Source organism: Mauremys reevesii, linkage group 14 (genome assembly GCF_016161935.1).
Source record: "Mauremys reevesii isolate NIE-2019 linkage group 14, ASM1616193v1, whole genome shotgun sequence".
NCBI classification, from domain to species: Eukaryota; Metazoa; Chordata; order Testudines; family Geoemydidae; genus Mauremys; species Mauremys reevesii.
The window spans coordinates 29,250,848-29,269,334 of NC_052636.1; the positions used below are offsets into that span (position 1 = coordinate 29,250,848).

General features: G+C 47.3%; 1 protein-coding gene across 1 annotated transcript in view; it reads right to left on the reverse strand.

The window, feature by feature from the left end:
• Positions 1–1,985: 1,985 nt before the first annotated feature.
• LOC120381576 (gastrula zinc finger protein XlCGF49.1-like) overlaps positions 1,986–18,487 on the reverse strand; it is a 75,692-nt gene continuing 59,190 nt past the window's right edge. Inside the window, exon 2 of the mRNA XM_039499740.1 lies at positions 1,986–2,574. Coding sequence (XP_039355674.1) covers positions 1,986–2,574 — 589 coding nt within the window. The remainder of the gene's footprint in view (positions 2,575–18,487) is intronic.

Below are 18,487 nucleotides of genomic sequence, written 5' to 3' on the forward strand. Positions count from 1 at the left end.
AAGGGCTCTAGAGGTGATCCCGCAATCACAGACCAGTAAGTCTAACATCGGTACCGGGCAAATTAGTTGGAAACAATAGTAAAGAATAAAATTGTCAGACACATAGAAGAACATAAATTGTTGGGCAAAAGTCAACACGGCTCGTAAAGGGAAATCATGTCTTACTAATCTATTAGAGTTCTTTGAGGGGGTCAACAAACATGTGGACAAGGGGGATCCAGTGGACATAGTGTACTTAGATTTCCAGAAAGCCTTTGACAAGGTCCCTCGCCAAAGGCTCTTACATACATTAAGCTGTCATGGGATAAAAGGGAAGGTCCTTTCAAGGATTGAGAACTGGTTAAAAGACAGGGAACAAAGGGTAGGAATTAATGGTAAATTCTCAGAATGGAGAGGGGTAACTAGTGGTGTTCCCCAAGGGTCAGTCCTAGGACCAATCCTATTCACCTTATTCATAAACGATCTGGAGAAAGGGGTAAAAAGTGAGGTGGCAAAGTTTGCAGATGATACTAAACTGCTCAAGATAGTTAAGACCAAAGCAGACTGTGAAGAACTTAATAAAGATCTCACAAAATTAAGTGATTGGGCAACAAAATGGCACATGAAATTTAATGTGGATAAATGTAAAGTAATGCATATTGGAAAAATAACTCCAATTATACATAAAATATGATCGGGACTAATTTAGTTACAACAAATCAGGAAAAAGATCTTGGAGTCATCATGGATAGTTCTCTGAAGATGCCCACGCAGTGTGCAGAGGCGGTCAAAAAAGCAAACAGGGTGTTAGGAATCATTAAAAAGGGGATAGAGAATAAGACTGACTATATTATTACCCTTATATAACTCCATGGTATGCCCACATCTTGAATTCTATGTACAGATGTGGTCTCCTCATCTCAAAAAAGATATACTGGCATTAGAAAAGGTTCAGAGAAGGGCAATTAAAATGATTAGGGGTTTGGAACGGGTCCCATATGAGGAGAGATTAAAGAGGCTAGGGCTTTTCAGCTTGGAAAAGAGGAGACTAAGAGGGAATATGATAGAGGTATATAAAATCATGAGTGATGTGGAGAAAGTAGATAAGGAAAAGTTATTTACTTACTCCCATAATACAAGAACTAGGGGCCACCAAATGAAATTAATAGGCAGCTGGTTTAAAACAAATAAAAGGAAGTTCTTCTTCACACAGCGCACAGTCAACTTGTGGAACTCCTTGCCTGAAGAGGTTGTGAAGGCTAGGACTATAACAGGGTTTAAAAGAAAACTGGATAAATTCATGGAGGTTAAGTCCATTAATGGCTATTAGCCAGGATGGGTAAGGAATGGTGTCCCTAGCCTCTGTTTGTCAGAGGATGGAGATGGATGGCAGGAGAGAGATCACTTGATCACTGTCTGTTAGGTTCACTCCCTGGGCTGCTTCTGCTCTACAACTATAATTGTCTTTTTACACCAAAATCACTAACTTGAGCACCCAATTCCATGTACAGTCCTAGTGGATGTAAGGCACAGGTAACTTTTGCCTCAGGGTAGCTTGTTGGCATCAACCCTCTCTCCCCCACCTGGAGCTGATGAAATTCCTGGCTGGAGGGACACACGCGCCTACAAGTCAAAAGGAAAGGAGCTGATAGAAAAGATCACAGGACTGACCCCAAAGAAGGGTGAGCTGCAAAAGGCAGAAGCAGGCAACTCATCTGGCAGAGCTGAGAGACCACAGTGAAGATGGTGCAAAGATCACTATATTGGAATTAGCAAATTTGATTTTTTTTAAAACAAATCCTTGGGAAGCCCTAATAAAGGCATTTCTTACAGTTCTCTCCGATTTGGATTTTCTGATCTCTAATAGGGAATGACATCTGATTGAAGCTTTTCCCAAATGCAGAGCATGTGTAGGGTCTCTCTCCACTGTGGATTCTACGATGTCTGACAAAGTCTGAGTGCTCAATGAAACTTTTCCCGCACTCAGCGCATGTGTAGAGCGTCTCTCATGTGTGGATTCTCTGATGTGTGACAAGGTTTGAGCGCCGACTGAAGTATTTCCCGCACTCAGCGCACGTGTAAGGCTGCTCTCCTGTGTGGATTCTCTGATGTCTGATAAGGATTGAGAGCTGATTGAAGCTTTTCCCGCACTCAGCGCATGTGTAGGGCGTCTCTCCTGTGTGGATTCTCTGATGTGTGATAAGGTTTGAGCGCTGACTGAAGCTTTTCCCGCACTCAGCGCACGTGTAAGGCTGCTCTCCTGTGTGGATTCTCTGATGTCTGATAAGGCGTGAGCGCCGACTGAAGCTTTTCCCACACTCAGCGCACGTGTAGGGCGTCTCCCCTGTGTGGATTCTCTGATGTCTGATAAGGATTGAGAGCTGATTGAAGCTTTTCCCGCACTCAGCGCATGTGTAGGGCGTCTCTCCTGTGTGGATTCTCTGATGTGTGATAAGGTTTGAGCGCTGACTGAAGCTTTTCCCGCACTCAGCGCACGCGTAAGGCTGCTCTCCCGTGTGGATTCTCTGATGTCTGATAAGGCGTGAGCGCCGACTGAAGCTTTTCCCACACTCAGCGCACGCGTAGGGCGTCTCCCTGTGTGGATTCTCTGATGTCTGATAAGACTGAGCGCCAACTGAAGCTTTTCCCGCACTCAGCGCACGTAGGGCGTCTCCCTATGTGGATTCTCTGTTGTGTGATAAGGTTTGGGCGCCGACTGAAGCTTTTCCCGCACTCAGCGCACGTGTAGGGCGTCTCCCCTGTGTGGATTCTCTGATGTGTGATAAGGTTTGAGCGCCAAGTGAAGCTTTTCCCGCACTCAGAGCACGTGCAGGGCGTCTCCCCTGTGTGGATTCTCTGATGTGTGATAAGGTGTGAGCGCTGACTGAAGCTTTCCCCGCACTCATGGCATGTGTAGTTTGTCTCTTCCAAGTTGATTCTCTCACGTGTAATAAGGTCTGAGAGGCTACTGAAGTTCTCCTCTGGCCTCTGCTGAGTCTCTGAGGCTTTTACTGTTTCTTGGAGTGCACAACTCCTGGAAACATTCCCTTTGGGTCTTCCTGATAACGTCCCATGTGGTGCTCCTTGCTCAGCATCTTCCTGCTGGGGTTTCTGCATCTCATTCTCACGCGCCATCCTATCACCTGATGGGAGACAGAGAGAATCCAGACATAGGTCACTCCCTGTGCCTGAGAGAAAGGAAATCTCAGAGACAGGAATTTTAAAAGGGATGAACAAACCAAAATATGTGCAGGAGAGATCAAACCTATCAGGAGCTGATTTTCCCAGAGGAGAGAGGAAGGGATCAGTTTTGGTCTGCATTTCACCAGAACATGGAGGGGGGAAAGTGGGATCAGGTAGGGATCTGCTGCCAGTTGTTAGTCAGGATAGGTGGGAAGCCATGAGTGACATCTGCCTAATTATTCCACATCTGCAGGGAACAATCCTGAACTTGGAGAGCTCACAAGGTCTTTGTAGGGCATCCCGAATGTTTCCTGTATTCACGGACAGTTTTTGACTTGCTTTAACCAAGTCCTCACCTGTGCAGGCAGCTCTTGGAAGCACTTCTTTCTCAGAACCCTGAGGTCCAGGACCCACGGCTCTTCCCCTGCTCAAGCTGTGAGACCACATCAGGTTTGGAATTTAGAAACCCTATGCCAGACAAAGAAAACAAGGGAGGTCGGTGGAATTTGTGGGATACTTGTCACAAAGAATAGTCCATGGTTTTAAGCTCAGATCATTTTTAAGCAGTAACATCCCAAGACCAGCTTCCTTGGCTCCAAGTGGCAGGAGAGTTATTATTATTATTAATCATACGCATTACCTAAGTGCCTAAGGACCAACTAACAGTGTGTCTCCATTGTGCTAGGCACAGTACAAATGCAGAATAGTAGATGGCCCGTGCTCTGAAGAATTTACAGTCTAAATAGACAAGACAGACACAGCATGGGGGAAGGGGTAGAACCCTTTGTTAGAATGGCGATATTCAGGCCTGCCTGCAAAGCCTTCCCCACACACTTAGGTGTATTTTTATCAGTTAGCTAGTTACAGGAGTATGAAAACAAAGAATCAAAATCACAGTGTGCCTGTGTCTGGGCCTTCTCTCACTAGGACAGCCTGAGGCCTTGTTCTTAGGCTAAGGCCTTTGGCTACAGCAGGCAGCCATAAGCTGGGAAGCGAAGGGTCACATCCTCACATCCCAAACCAGTCACACTGAAATAAGGTGCTACTGGGCTGTTAGGAAGACAGTCCTGTCTGGATCTTAAGATGGTTAAAGAAACCTGAATTTGATAGCATTCTGTATGGCAAGAAATCACTTATCTATGGTTGTGGTTGTGAAACCCTCATTTCTGTATTGCTTTATCTTTATGGCCACCACTTTTACATTGTTAATCGGTCTGGTTCTCTAATTGTTTCTCTCTCCTGTATAATTAATGTTGCCAGGTGTAAGTTAATTAGGGTAGTGGTTTATAATTGGTTAGAGCAGGAGTAGGCAACCTATGGCGGCACACAAGCTGATTTTCAGTGGCACTTACACTGCCCAGGTCCTGGCCACCGGTCCAGAAGGCTCTGCATTTTTAATTAATTTTAAACGAAGCTTCTTAAACATTTTAAAAACCTTACTGACTTTACATACAATAGTTCAATTATGTATTATAGACTTATAGAAAGAGACTTTCTAAAAACGTTAAAATGTATTATTGGCACATGAAATCTTAAATTAGAGTGAATAAATGAAGACTCAGCACACCACTTCTGAAAGGCCGACGCCTGGGTTAGAGAATTATGTCACAATATGTTAGAATTGGTTAGTTAAATTTCAGCACAATTATTGGTTAAGGTATAGCTGAGACTATTACTCTATAAATGGGGTCAAACTGGAGGGGGGAAGGAAATTGGAATAATAGAATATCAGGGTTGAAGGGACCTCAGGAGGTATCTAGTCCCACCCCTGCTCAAAGCAGGACCAATCCCCAACTATATCATCCCAGCCAAGGCTTTGTCAAGCCTGACCTTAAAAACCTCTAAGGAAGGAGATTCCACCACCTCCGTGGGGAACTCATCCCAGGGCTTCACCACCCTCCCAGTGAAATAGTGTTTCCTAATATCCAACCTAAACCTCTCCCATTGCAACTTGAAATCATTACTCTTTATTCTGTCATCTGCTACCACTGAGAACAGTCTAGGCCTGGTCTACACTGGGTATTCGAACACGCCGAATAGCGTAGCTGAAGTCGAATACCTTAGTTCGAATTACTTACCCGCCTCACGCCGCTGATCGACGTCCGCGGCTCTTCGTCGACTCCGCCACCGCCGCGGTGGTGGAGTTCCGAGTCGACAGGAAGCGTTGCTCGAGTTCAATATATCACGCCTAGATGAGACGCGATATATCGAACTCCGAGAATCGATTGCTACCCGCCGATCCGCGGGTAGTGAAGACGCACTCTAGATCCATCCTCTTTGGAACCCCTTTCAGATAGTTGAAAGCAGCTATCAAATCCCCTCATTCTTCTCTTCTGCAGACTAAACAATCCCAGTTCCTCAGCCTCTCCTCAGAAGTCACGTGTTCCAGTCCCCTAACCATTTTTGTTGCCCTCGCTGGATGCTTTCCAATTTTTCCACATCCTTCTTATAGTGTTGGGCCCAAAACTGGACACAGTGTCTCAGATGAGGCCCCATGAATGCTGGTTAGGGGCGAACGGGAACAGGGACACAGGCCAGGCTCTGCGGCATCAGAGCTGGGAAGGGAACACTGGGGAACAGACTGTATCGGCAAGATAGAGATAAGCCCGACTGGTGTGAAGGGCTTGAATATGTAATCTTATAGGTGTAAAAATTGTACAGACTATACCAGCCTGTGACATCATCGACGGTGCCCATTTGTGCCTGGGTAGGGGCCCTGCTATAGGAGGGAGGATGCAGCAAGGACTCAGGATCGGTGGCCGGGTCGCTGTGCATAGGAGATGGGGAGGTTATGTGAGGAGGGGGTAATGAGGAGAGGGAGGTCAAGAGTTAAAATAATAATATTTGGGGAAAAAATGTATAATAAAGTGAAACTGAACAGAAATAAAACTGGAGTGGAGGCTCTAACGCAACAAGGCTTCGTAGGATTTGGGGTTAAAGGTCTGGGATCCCCACAGCTCCAAATCCCCAAACCTCTCCTCCTCCCACTGACCCACCCACCCCACTTCCTGGGTGCCCTTCCCCACACTCCTCCCCTTCTTCCCATTACTCTCAGCCAGCACCACCTCCCGCACCTTGAGAACTTCTTGTATTTTCGCCGCCTCACAGCCTCCTACCTCCCTGCTGCTTCTTAGCTCTAACCCTGCACACACCCGCCCCATGTCCTGGCATATCTACTACCCCGCCTCCGTCCCTCCCACGGCTCGCTATCCCTTCAGCCATGGGATCCTGAACGGCAACATTACACGCTCTCCTAAAAGAGCTCATCTGACTGTCACACAAGCCATGCATGAGTCACACACCTATTTACTCAATTTAGAATTCCACAGGCAGCATATTTTCCTCTTAAAATGAGGAAAAGGCATGAAAGCGACAGTGATTAATGTAGTTATGAATGTAGCCAATAAGGATACATTCAATGCAATTTTAAAATGTGTGACAGCACCAAAAAGGCACATGTCCAAAAATGGTACTAGTGGGTGGGAGATAAGGCAAAAAAAGGGGGGCAAGGAAACTTGTCAAAACTTGTATGATGAATAAAGGTATAAAGTTATTACTGCTCAGGTTCTTCAGAGACCCCACAGGTTCTAATAACCCAGGGACAGGACTCCTTACCCAGCGAGGTCACCGCCTCATAGTTCTCCTGCATGACATCCTGTAGAGGGCTCTCTGAACAGGGTCCAGCAGAGCCCATTCCTCCCTGGTGAAATATACAGCCACCTCCTCGAAGGTCACTGGCCCCTGAAAGAGCAAGAGTCCAACACTCAGTACCTGCTGCCCCACTCACAACCCCACTATTCACGGAACAGCAGCATCAGGGAAATGGAAGCTCTGAGAGGCACATGTTAACAGAGTCCCACCTCACCTAGCTTAGAGCAGCCAGGCAGCATCAGAGGGTAGAAAGAGAGAAACTTTGTGTCTCCCAGATGACAGACGAGGCAGGGTCGCCACGCTTATCACATACCTACTAGCCAGAGTTTGATATAGGAGATGGGGCTGGCTCTGGACCCTACTAATGGCTCCCTGGTAGGAAACACTCTCCAAATAAAATATAAGGAAGAAAAGGGAAGTCAGTAGTAAAGAATATTAGTTAGAACAGGGTGTGATGAGGCGGTTCTGGTGGGACCCAACTGAGAGTGCCAATTCAGGACCAATTGCTCAAATAGGGCAGTCACAGCCCAAGCCTGGGGTTTTTCCACCTCCAAGGCCTTGGCTACACATGAAAATTGCAGCGCTGGGAGTTACAGCGCTGGCCATGCACCCGTGTAGGGACAGCGCTGGTGTGTGGCCACACTTGCAGCTAACAGCGCTGCAGTGTGGCCACACTTGACAGCATTTCCAGCGCTGTATTGAGAGGTGCATTGTGGGCAGCTATCCCACAGAGCACCTCGTCCTATTTTGGCGCTTGAGTATTGTGGGAAGGGGAAGGAAGTGTGCGGGTCATTCTGCTTCCTGTTCCAACGCCCAGTGGTGCATCGCTCACATCCCAGCAGTCACAGTTATTCCGCCACGCTTGTGAGTCGCTTGCTGTGTTTTAATCACAATTTCTGTGGGAAATGGAGCCCGAGCTGCTGAGGACTGTGCTGATGAGTGTCCTTTGGCAGTTGAGCTCTTCCTTCAGCTCCAAAGTGAGGTTACGCCACCACATCGGGCGGTAGCATCGAGCTGGATCGACATATCATCGCCTCATCAGACGCCGATATCGATCCGATCCTCGAATGAGCCCTGTCGAACTCGAACTCCACCAATCAGCGAGTTTCCACGGCGGAGCCACGGACGCCGATCGCGGCATCGCGAGCGACCGTGAGGACGGGTGATAAGATACACTTAAGCCACTACCAGCTACGCGGTGAAGCCGCGCATTGAAGGCGATTTTCCCGCCAGAGTGCGAGTGGTAGACCAGCCCTGACAGTGAGGAGTCCGACGATATCGAGTAGCCTGCCGCGTGTGACACTACATTGCTTGTGGCATTCACGGAAATGCTCTGCACCGTTGAACGCCGCTTTTGGGCTCAGGAAACAAGCACTGAGTGGTGGGATCACATCGCCATGGAAGTCTGGGATGACGCAGCAGTGGCTGCAGAACTTTCGGATGAGAAAAGCCACTTTCATGGGACTGTGTGCTGAGCTCGCCCCACCCTGCGCGCAAGGACACAAGATGGAGAGCTGTCCTGACGGTGGAAAAGCGGGTGGCTATTGCAATCTGGGAAGCTGGCAACCCAGACAGCTACCGGTTGGTCGGGAACCAGTTTGGAGTGGGAAAGTCGACCGCTGGAATCGTGTTGATGCAAGTTTCCAGTGCACTTAATCGCATTCTGCTAAGAAGAACCGTGACTCTGGGGAACATGCAGGACATTGTGGATGGCTTTGCACAAATGGGTTTCTAACTGTGGAGGGGCGATAGATAGGACGCATATTCCTATTCTGCCCCCCCCCCCCCGCATCCGAGTATGTTAATCGGAAGGGGTATTTCTCTATGGTTCGCCAGGCGCTTGTGGATCACCGTGGGCGTTTCATTGACATTTACACAATGGCCTGGAAAGGTGCATGATGTACGCATCTTTCGGAACTGTGGCCTGTTCAGGAAGATGCAGGCAGGGACTTTTTTCCCAGACAGGAAGATCACAGTAGGGGACGCCGAAATGCCCATTGTGATCCTTGGAGACCCCGCTACCCGCTACTGCCTTGGCTCATGAAACCCTATACAGGGAAGCTTGACAGGAGCAAGGACCGGTTCAACTACAGGTTGAGCCGTGCCAATGACTGTGTAGTGTGCTTTTGGGCGTTTAACAGCTAGATGGAGGTCCCTGTATGGGAAGCTAGACTTGGGGGAAAGCAGCATCCCTGAGGTTATATCCGTGTGCTGTACCCTCCATAATATTTGTGAAGGGAAGGGTGAAACATTCAGTCAGGCATGGACCACCGAGGTTCAAGTCCTGGAGGCTGAATATGCACAGCCAGAGAGCAGGGCTAATAGAGAGGCCCAGCACAGGCTACAAGGATTAGGGATGCCTTGAGGGAAGAATTTGAGGCTGAAAGCCAACAGTAATGTTTGTTGCCTTGCATGGGAGTGAAGTGCAGTGGTTACAGTGGTAGGATTCTATTATTCCCTAAAATGATTTGCAGTGCCTGTTTCTTTACTGGGCTAAGGTATCTTTCCACTATCTGCAATAATAAAGACTGTTTTCAAACCAAGAATTCTTTTATTGAAAAGAAACAAACTTCCTTGACAGACAGACACACAACATTTCAGGAACATAAGAGGACAGGGTGGTGGGTTGGTGTACTGTACATTCACAAGTTTGCATATGTCCTGTCTGGAGTGCTGTGCAATGACTGCTGCACTTCAGGGTGCATATACTGCATGGTGATGGGGGTTGAGTACAGAGGGTAATGGTTGTAGTTCTCAGGGCTGGTTGGTGAACGACAGGTGTTGGAGGCAGCTGGTGGTGGTAAGAACCTGGATGCTAGGGAAGGGGGGTTTGAGCTGACATTGGGGCACAAGGGGAAAAGCTTTGGGACGGGGGGGCGGGGGAGTAGCATGGTAGTGCTCTGCTTGCATGGCTACGAGTGATTCCATAGAGTCTGCTTGGCGCGACAGGATGCTTAGCAGCTGCTCTGTGCTCTTCCTCTTGGCCACTGCGCTCTCTGGCGGATCCTGCTTTCCTCTGGCGGATCCTGCTTTCCCTGTCGCTCCAGTCCTGCAGAGTCCTACTCTCTCTAGCAGAGTGATCAATCACTGCTTTCAGCATGTCTTCTTTGGTTTTGCGCGGCTTTTTCCTTAGATTTTGCCGTCTCTGAGCAGTGCTGGAGCTAGGCAGTCCAGCAGTAAAGGTCACTTTTGGAAGGCAAAAATGGCAATAGTTAACAGGGTAGCATTGTTCATTATCTCATCCAGACAGTAATTCCCACACACTGAAGGAGTTTACAGTCTTCACTTTAGCATACTTTTCCCATAACAAATAATAGCACACAGCAGAACAGGACCCACGAAATGGTGAGTAAGGGGTACTGAGATTGCTTCAGGGCTGTGCAGGGTTTCTGCACGTTGGGGACAGCAAACAGCTGCAGGGGATCTGCACTAAACAGTCTCCCAACATTTTCCACAGCAGTTACTCCTGGAAGATGTCTCGCTGCTACGGATCACCAGGAAGCAAGGGAGTGTCTTCTACAGCAATGCGGATTCCGCCTGGCCCTACGCAGCTTGCCTGTGTGCAGCAATGGTCCCCACCCCTCATGGCAGAGTGGCGCGGACGCTGCTAGCCTGACTGGGACAAAGACCACAGTGGCTCTCCCTATAAACCTGCACAGGCACATTGCCCATGCTCTGGCTGAAACTTTTCAGGAGATTACTGCAGCCGATTACCGCGAAGTGATAGACCACATCAATGGGCTATTCCACATCTAGGCATGCCTGCATGCAGCCCAAACCCCACCTCCTCTCCAGAAACATTTCCACCCTGAAAATAAAAGCAGCTTACCGGTAACCCGCTCCTCTGATTGTCCTTCAGCAACTGCTGGCTGCTGGGATTGGCTACCTTCCTCCTGGCTTGAGAAGAGCTCCTGGCTGCATGCCTCCTGGGACTCTGGGGTGTCTTTCCCCATCCCAGTAGCTTCACTCGCTGTTTCCTCCTCCTCCTGCTGCTGCTCCTGTCCCCCACCCTGATCAGAAGTGTCCATCGTGGTCCTCGGACTGGCAGTGGGGTCACCCCCAAGTATCACATCCATCTCCCCGTAAAAACGGCAGGTCGTGGGGGCAGCGCCCGAGCGTCGGTTTACCTCGCGGGCTTTGTAATAGGCACTCCGCAGCTCCTTCACTTTAACCCTGCATTGCAGCGCATCCCGCTCATGGCGCCTACCCAGCATGGATCTTGATACCTGCCCAAAGGTATCATAATTCCTACGGCTGGAGCACAGCTGGGACTGCACAGCTTCCTGCCCCCAAACACTAATGAGGTCCAGCAACTCGCTAGTGCTCCATGCTGGGGCTCGTTTGCCACGTGGAGGCATGGTCACCTGCAAAGATTAACTGATTGCACTCCACACCTGGCTGCAGCAAACAGGAAGGGGATTTTTAAAATTCCCAGGGCACTTAAAGGGGCGGGTCACCTGAGGCCAGAGCAGTGGAGTGCAAACTGATGAGCAGAGTGGCTGAACAGGAATTCTGGGACATCTCCTTATTCCCTGGAGGCCAATTAAAGCGCTGGTGTGTGTCCACACCTGATGAGCAGCGCTGGATCACCAGCGCTGCATTCGCTACCCCCCAACCAGACCAGGTGTACAGCCAGCGCTGCAGCCAGGTGTGGAGCCAGACAAGAAGGACTTCGGTTTCACCCCACTGGCTAACCACAAGTCACACAAGCAATTTCCTTAGACATTCCAGTCTCCCAGTATCCCCACCAGTGCCACTTGTCCTGGGGATGAATGGTTATAAAAACCCAGCACCCCAGTAAAAGAAAAAGGTTCTCTCGATCCCAAAGAATCAAGCCCCAGACCCAGGTCACATCAGATCTTACTCACAAATCATGTTGTTGCCAATCCTTTAGAATCTAAAATCTAAAGGTTTATTCATAAAGGGAAAAGGTAGAGATGAGAGCTAGAATTGGTTAGATGGAATCAATTACATACAGTAATGGCAAAGTTCTTAGTTCAGGCTTGTAACAGTGATGGCATAAACTGGAGGGTCAAATCAAGTCTCTGGAGTACATCCCCAGCTGGGATGGGTCATTAGTCCTTTGTGCAGAACTTCAGCTTGTAGCAAAGTCCCACCAGAGGTAAGAAGCAGGATTGAAGACCAGATGGAGATGAGGCATCAGCCTTATACAGGCTTTTCCAGGTGTAAGAACCTCTTTGTCCTTTGTAGGAATGTTACACTTCCTAAGCGCTAAGGGGGTTGGAATGCCGCCCCCGGATTTAGAGCGGCTGAAGTGATTCCCACACCCCCACACTCCCGATCAGGAGACACATAGATAAAGCGCCGACCGGGTGCATATTTCTGGAGTACACAGGGCATAAGGCACCAATCAGGGGAGGGGGCGAAGTAGTTGGCTTATGTTAGCACATGCGCATAATAGAATGATTTATGTAACCATTATAATAAAAGACGTGGAAAACCCCCGCTTGGGGCACTCCACCGGAACAGACTGACTGACTTGGCTTCATTCATTGCTACATCTGGTGACCCCGACGTGATTCCCCTGCTCACCGGCTGAACAGCCTTCATGCATCGACCGCTAAATAGCCCCGCTTTCGTGAGTATGGGGAATTGTCAGCTCGGCAGACGGTTCATGCGAAAGAGCTGCAAGATATCATACGACAAACTGGCAGGCCAGTTTCCCTGGGTCAGTTAGAAAAGCTATTAATTGAAATCAATCGCCAATGTCCTTGGTACCCGGATCACGGGTCACTGTCAGTAGATGATTGGATAACGATAGCGACACTGCACGCCGGAGCCTAGAGCCGCGTGCAGTGGCTCCTGCTTTGGCAGCGATGCACAGAGGCTCTGGAAACAATCAGGGTTGGAGCGTCATCCAGGGCTATCCTTCTCGCCCCCGCGCCTTCGGCCCCCCCTCCTTACCCTCGGATCTTGCCCCCTAAGCCGCCTGTGGCGGTACCCGAGTGCCATGATGCATGTCAGGGTATGGATGGCTCTTCACAGCCAAATTATCAGCTGTCCCCTTTTCAGGCAATGTTACAGAGGGAGAAGGAGGAGGGAGGACAGAGCTCCGAAGAGATAAGGGAGCTATTGGCTGCGTTCCCAGCGACACATTGCCCTGGCAACGCAGAGGGGGTGGCTGAAGGGGAGATCACAGCCCTCCCCTATCCTGTTCTCCGAGAGGCGGGACGAGCAGTTACTGAGTCTGGATTGAAATCCACCTTTACCCGAGGCATATTAGAAGGGATTGCAAACGGATATAGCATGCTCCCCCAAGATTGGAAGGATCCTTGTAGGATGCTTTTAAGCCCCGCGCAGTATGTTATTTGGGATAGTGAATTTCAACAGGAAGCATTACAACAGAGGCAGGCATTGGGGGAGGCCTATACTCCCGAGCAATTGTATGGAGCAGGACAGTTCGCCGCTATTCAGAGGCAGGTAGATAATCCTGATGCCCAGAGGGAATTAATGAGGAAGCTCGCTTATCGGTATCCCCCTTGAGGGACTGGCGGATACTGGAGCTGACGTTACAGTCATCTCCGCTTGGCAGTGGCCATTCACCTGGGACAAGTTTGAAGTGCCAGCCATTTGGGGAGTGGGCGGATTGCAGGCTGTTCAACAAAGCACCCGATGGATTGCTATAACTCCGAGAGAAGGGGGAAAGGAGATTCTCCTTAAGCCCTATATCATGGATATTGCTGTATCCCTATGGGTAAGAGACTTGTTAAGCAAATTGGGATCACAAATTAACAATTATGACTGAGGCCGGGCCTGTTAGTGCCTGGCCAAGTTTTGCCGCTTTTGCTTGGGTGTAGTTAGGCCCCCCTTTTTCTTGGCTGTTTGCCAAGTTTTGGTAGCTAGTGGTGTTTTGACTGAGGCCAGCGTTTTATTTTTAGCCTTTTTTAGTTATTTCATTTTGTTCATATTGTAATGTTCATGCCTGAGTTTACTGCCCTTTCCCTTGTATGGCTAACCAGTACCCCTGTGTGGGTGGAATAGTGGCCACTGCCCCAGGAGAAGTTTTTTGTATTGTATCACTTATGTGAGGAACAATACCAGGCGGGCCATGTGGAAGAATCCACTAGCCCCTGGAATTCGCCGGTTTTTGTTATCAAGTAAAAATTTGGTAAATGGCGAATGCTCCATGATTTTAGAGCGATTAACGCCTGCATTCAATCCATGGGACCCCTGCAGTGTGGAACCCCAAATTCCAGTTTTATTCCATATGATTATTAGCTTATGATGATAGGTTTTAAAGGTTGTTTTTTTAATGATTTTTCCTTGTTTTAAAGATAGGAGCTTATTTTCCCAGGAGGTGGTGGTGGTGGTTTTTATTTAATTTTTTGGACCCCTGCCCCCGGGCACGATGGGGCTAATCCTCCCTCGTTCCCATGCCGGAAAATATGGCGTTTAGATAGTCCCCAGGGTAATAGATAGTGATTATGTGGGAAGAATTTATGTTCAGATTTGGGCTCATATGCCAAAACAGCAGCACCAAGGGGACTCATGGGCCCAGATGGTGATCCTTCCCTTCCCTTTTTGGTTGATATATTTTGCTATTGCCTGGCCGAGTCCTGCCGTTTTCATTGCAGCTTTTCTTGGCTGTTCGCCAAGTCCCCCTTCTTCTTGGCTGTTCGCCAAGTTTCAGTCCTTGTAAGTGGTGTCCTTGAAGCCAGTGTTTTTTCTCCTTTAACTTTTCAGTTAACCCATTTTGTTCCTTTTGGATTCCATTGATAGTCATGCATTTTTTTTATCAAAATGCTAAATTTTTAGTGAAGCATTTTATGACCCCCCTAATTTAAGCTCAATGTATTGTTTAAATCTGTAATCATTGTGCAAGTCTTCATTATTGCCCCGAATTGGGTGTTGACCCCCGCGGTCTTCAATTTAATCAAATTTGGCAAATGGATGTCACGCTTTATCCCCCTTTTTTTTTCCCCTGGAAATAATTACATGTTACCATTGATACCTACTTTTATTACATTTGGGCCACCCCCCAACGGGGCGAATAGACCAAACATGTAATTAATTTTGTTTTTGCTGCGGTGGCGTTATGGTCACCCGATAGATAAAAAATCGATAACGGCCCTGCCTACATTTTTCACAGATTTGCGGATTTTTGCACGCAGTGGCAAATTAACCACGTTTTTGGTATTTCGTATAATTCCACGGGTCACGCCATTGTGGAATGAACCAATCGTACACTTAAAGAGTCCCTGAAAAAGCAAAACAAAACAGTGGGGGATGATGGGCCAACCCTGGGCGCCAAGCAAAATCAATTGGCGATAGTATTGTTTACCCTAAATATTTTAAATATCTTTCAGAATTTTACAGCCACTGAATGACATTTAAGACGGAAATCCCGCTCCCATGCCCATCTGTCTAATATAGGCAGAGCCCAGACCCTAATTGGTATGGCCCCATTCCATTGAGAATCTGGCGACGGGGGCATGCCGCTGTGCTTACTCCCACAGGTTCGTTGTGGGTCCCTGCCAAGAATGTGCGACCGTGGCACGATGATGTGGCATCAAGGCCTCGAGAACCCGATACCCAACTTCAATCTGACCCTAACCGAGACCTTTCCAGAGTGCCGAGCCACAAAGACGGCACCAAAGGTTACCTGGGGGCAGGTGAAACGACTGGCGCAGCAGGCTCAGCAAACGCTGGAGAATGACAAGGCCAAGCCTACCCTCGAGAATTTTACTGCTGTTATTTTTGCTTGTTTGATTGCTAATTTTTTTACCATATTGTTGTGTTGTTTTTGTGTGTTACCGGCTAAGGCCGAACCCGAATTGCATAGCCGCATGTGTTATAATATATGGGCTCGACTTGCGATCCTTGCCAATTAATTTTTCTTTTGTTTACAGCAGGCCCCTGAGATGCATGGCCTGTTGGACACCTGCCTGGTCCCAGTATGTAAGGCGCCGGGCAGTGCTGCACATGCAACGGGGATGTTTAATTTTATAAATGCCATATTAGATAATAGAGCGGTAATTGATTACCTGCTATTGCTTAGCCATGTGGGTTGTGAGGAGGTATATGGCATATGTTGTTTTAATCTGACAGACAATTCTAAACGGATTCATGCACACAGATAACCTCCAAGAATTGGCACAATACATTTAGCAGGACAGGAACCCATCATGGTGGGATGACCTTTGGGCGTGGCTGCCATCCATGGTATGGGTCCAAACTGTTTTGCAATATGCTTTGATTGTTATCGCCTGCTTGATTGGTTTTTGTTGCTTTGCTGACTGTATTTCTAATAATATTAGGATGTGTTTTACACCCTGTCGGCGCAAACCCCTGCCTACATTCCAAGCCGTCATGTATGCCCATAGAATCATGAAACATGCGGACCAGGCACGGGTCGACAAAACAGAAAAGGAGGGGATGTAGGAATGTTACACTTCCTAAGCGCTAAGGGGGTTGGAATGCCGCCCCCGGATTTAGAGCGGCTGAAGTGATTCCCACACCCCCACACTCCCGATCAGGAGACACATAGATAAAGCGCCGACCAGGTGCATATTTCTGGAGTACACAGGGCATAAGGCACCAATCAGGGGAGGGGGCGAAGTAGTTGGCTTATGTTAGCACATGCGCATAATAGAATGATTTATGTAACCATTATAATAAAAGACGTGGAAAACCCCCGCTTGGGGCACTCCACCGGAACAGACTGACTGACTTGGCTTCATTCATTGCTACAGTCCTTACTGTGGAAAATTACAGCAAAATGGAGTCTGGAGTCACATGGACAAGTCCCTGCACTTTGCTGAGTTACAAGGCGTGTCTGCCTTCTCTCATGGGTCAATTGTGTAGCTGATGGTCCTTAATGGGCCATCAAGCAGGGTAGGCAGAGCTAACACCAACTTGTCTGGGATGTCACCCAGAAGCAGAGCACAAATACAAAATACAGACAGTATAAAGCTAATACTTATAACTTCAACTACAAAATGATACATGCACACAGACAGCATAATCATAACCAGAAACCCATAACCTGGTCTTAGACACCTTAGATGACCCCCTTTACCTAAGATTTGGTGCCACTACAGGACCTTGGTTGCAAACCATGTTCTATATGGTCCCAGTTTATATCAATAACGTCACACAGGGTAGGCAACCTATGGCACGGGTGCTGAAGGCAGCACTCAAGCTGATTTTCAGTGGCACTCACAATGCCTGGCCACCAGTCCGGGACTCTGCATTTTAATTTAATTTTAAATGAAGTTTCTTAAACATTTTAAAAGCCTTATTTACTTTACATACAACAATAGTTTAGTTATATATTATAGACAGAGAAAGATCTTCTACAAATGTTTAAATGTATTACTGGCGCACTCAAAACCTTAAATTAGAGTGAATAAATGAAGACTTCTGAAAGGTTGCTCACCCCTGAGTTAGAAGGTCAGAATTGTAGAAAATTGGTAAGGGAAATCAATGACCAATCAATGAAAATAAGAAGGAAGGTTTGAAAAGTATATTAATCCTAACAATGGTAGTGATAAATTACTAGACGGAAATGGCAGAATTATCAAAAATAATGCAGAAGAGGTAAAAGTGTTCAATAAGTGTTCTCTCCTGGATTTGGAGAAAAACAGATGCTGTACTCGTATCATAAGATGTTGACGATGACGCTCTTTCCATTCCAACAAGAACTCACAAGGACATTAAACAGCAGCTATTACAGTTAGACATGTTTAAATCAGCAGGTCCGGATAACTTGTATCCAAGAGTTTTTAAAGACCTGGTGGAGGAGCGTGGTGGACTATTAATGTTGATTGTAATTAGGACTTGGAACACTGGGGAAATTCCAGAAGACTGGAATTAAGCTAATGCTGTGCCAATACTAAAAAGTGTAAAAGAGATGACCCAGCTAATTACAAGAGTGTCAGTCTGATATCAATACTGAGCAAAATAACGGAGCTGTCGATACTGGATTTTGTTAATAAAGAATTAAAGGAAGGTAATATAATTAGTATCTATTAACAAAGGTTTAGAGAAAATAGATCCTATCAAACTAACTGGATATCCTTATTAGATGAGATCAAAAGTTTGGTTGCAGCTAATATTATTGATGTAATATGTCTAGACTTCTGTAAGGCATATGACTTGATTCAGCACAATATTTTGACAAAAAACTAGAATGATACAAAATAAACACAGCATACATTAAATAGATTAAAAACTGGGATTGTAAATGGGGAACCATGGTCGAGTGGATTTATTTCTAGCGGTTCCCACAAGGATTGCTTTTCCCCGTGTGCTATTTAACATTCTTATCAATGACCTAGAACAGAATATAAAATCATCATGGATAAAGTTTGCAGTTACCACAAAGATTGGGGGTGGGGGTAACTAATGAAGTGCCAGTAGATTCAGGCTCCAGCACTGGGAGTCTGGGAAGTTGTCCCAGCCCTGGCTGGAGGGTTATTTCCTGTTCCACAAAGAGGGGAAGTTCCATTCCCAAATCCCGTGCCTTGAAATTAGGCCTTATCTGACACTACACCTCCATATTCAGCATAGTGGTATGGTTATAATATGATTAGGACATAATTATGATGCATTTTGTGCAAGATGCGTCATGTGCTGAATATGATTATCCTATTTGTGTGCATGCATCATGTTTGTATTTGAAGTTATGGATATTGACTCTGTATCTGTATTT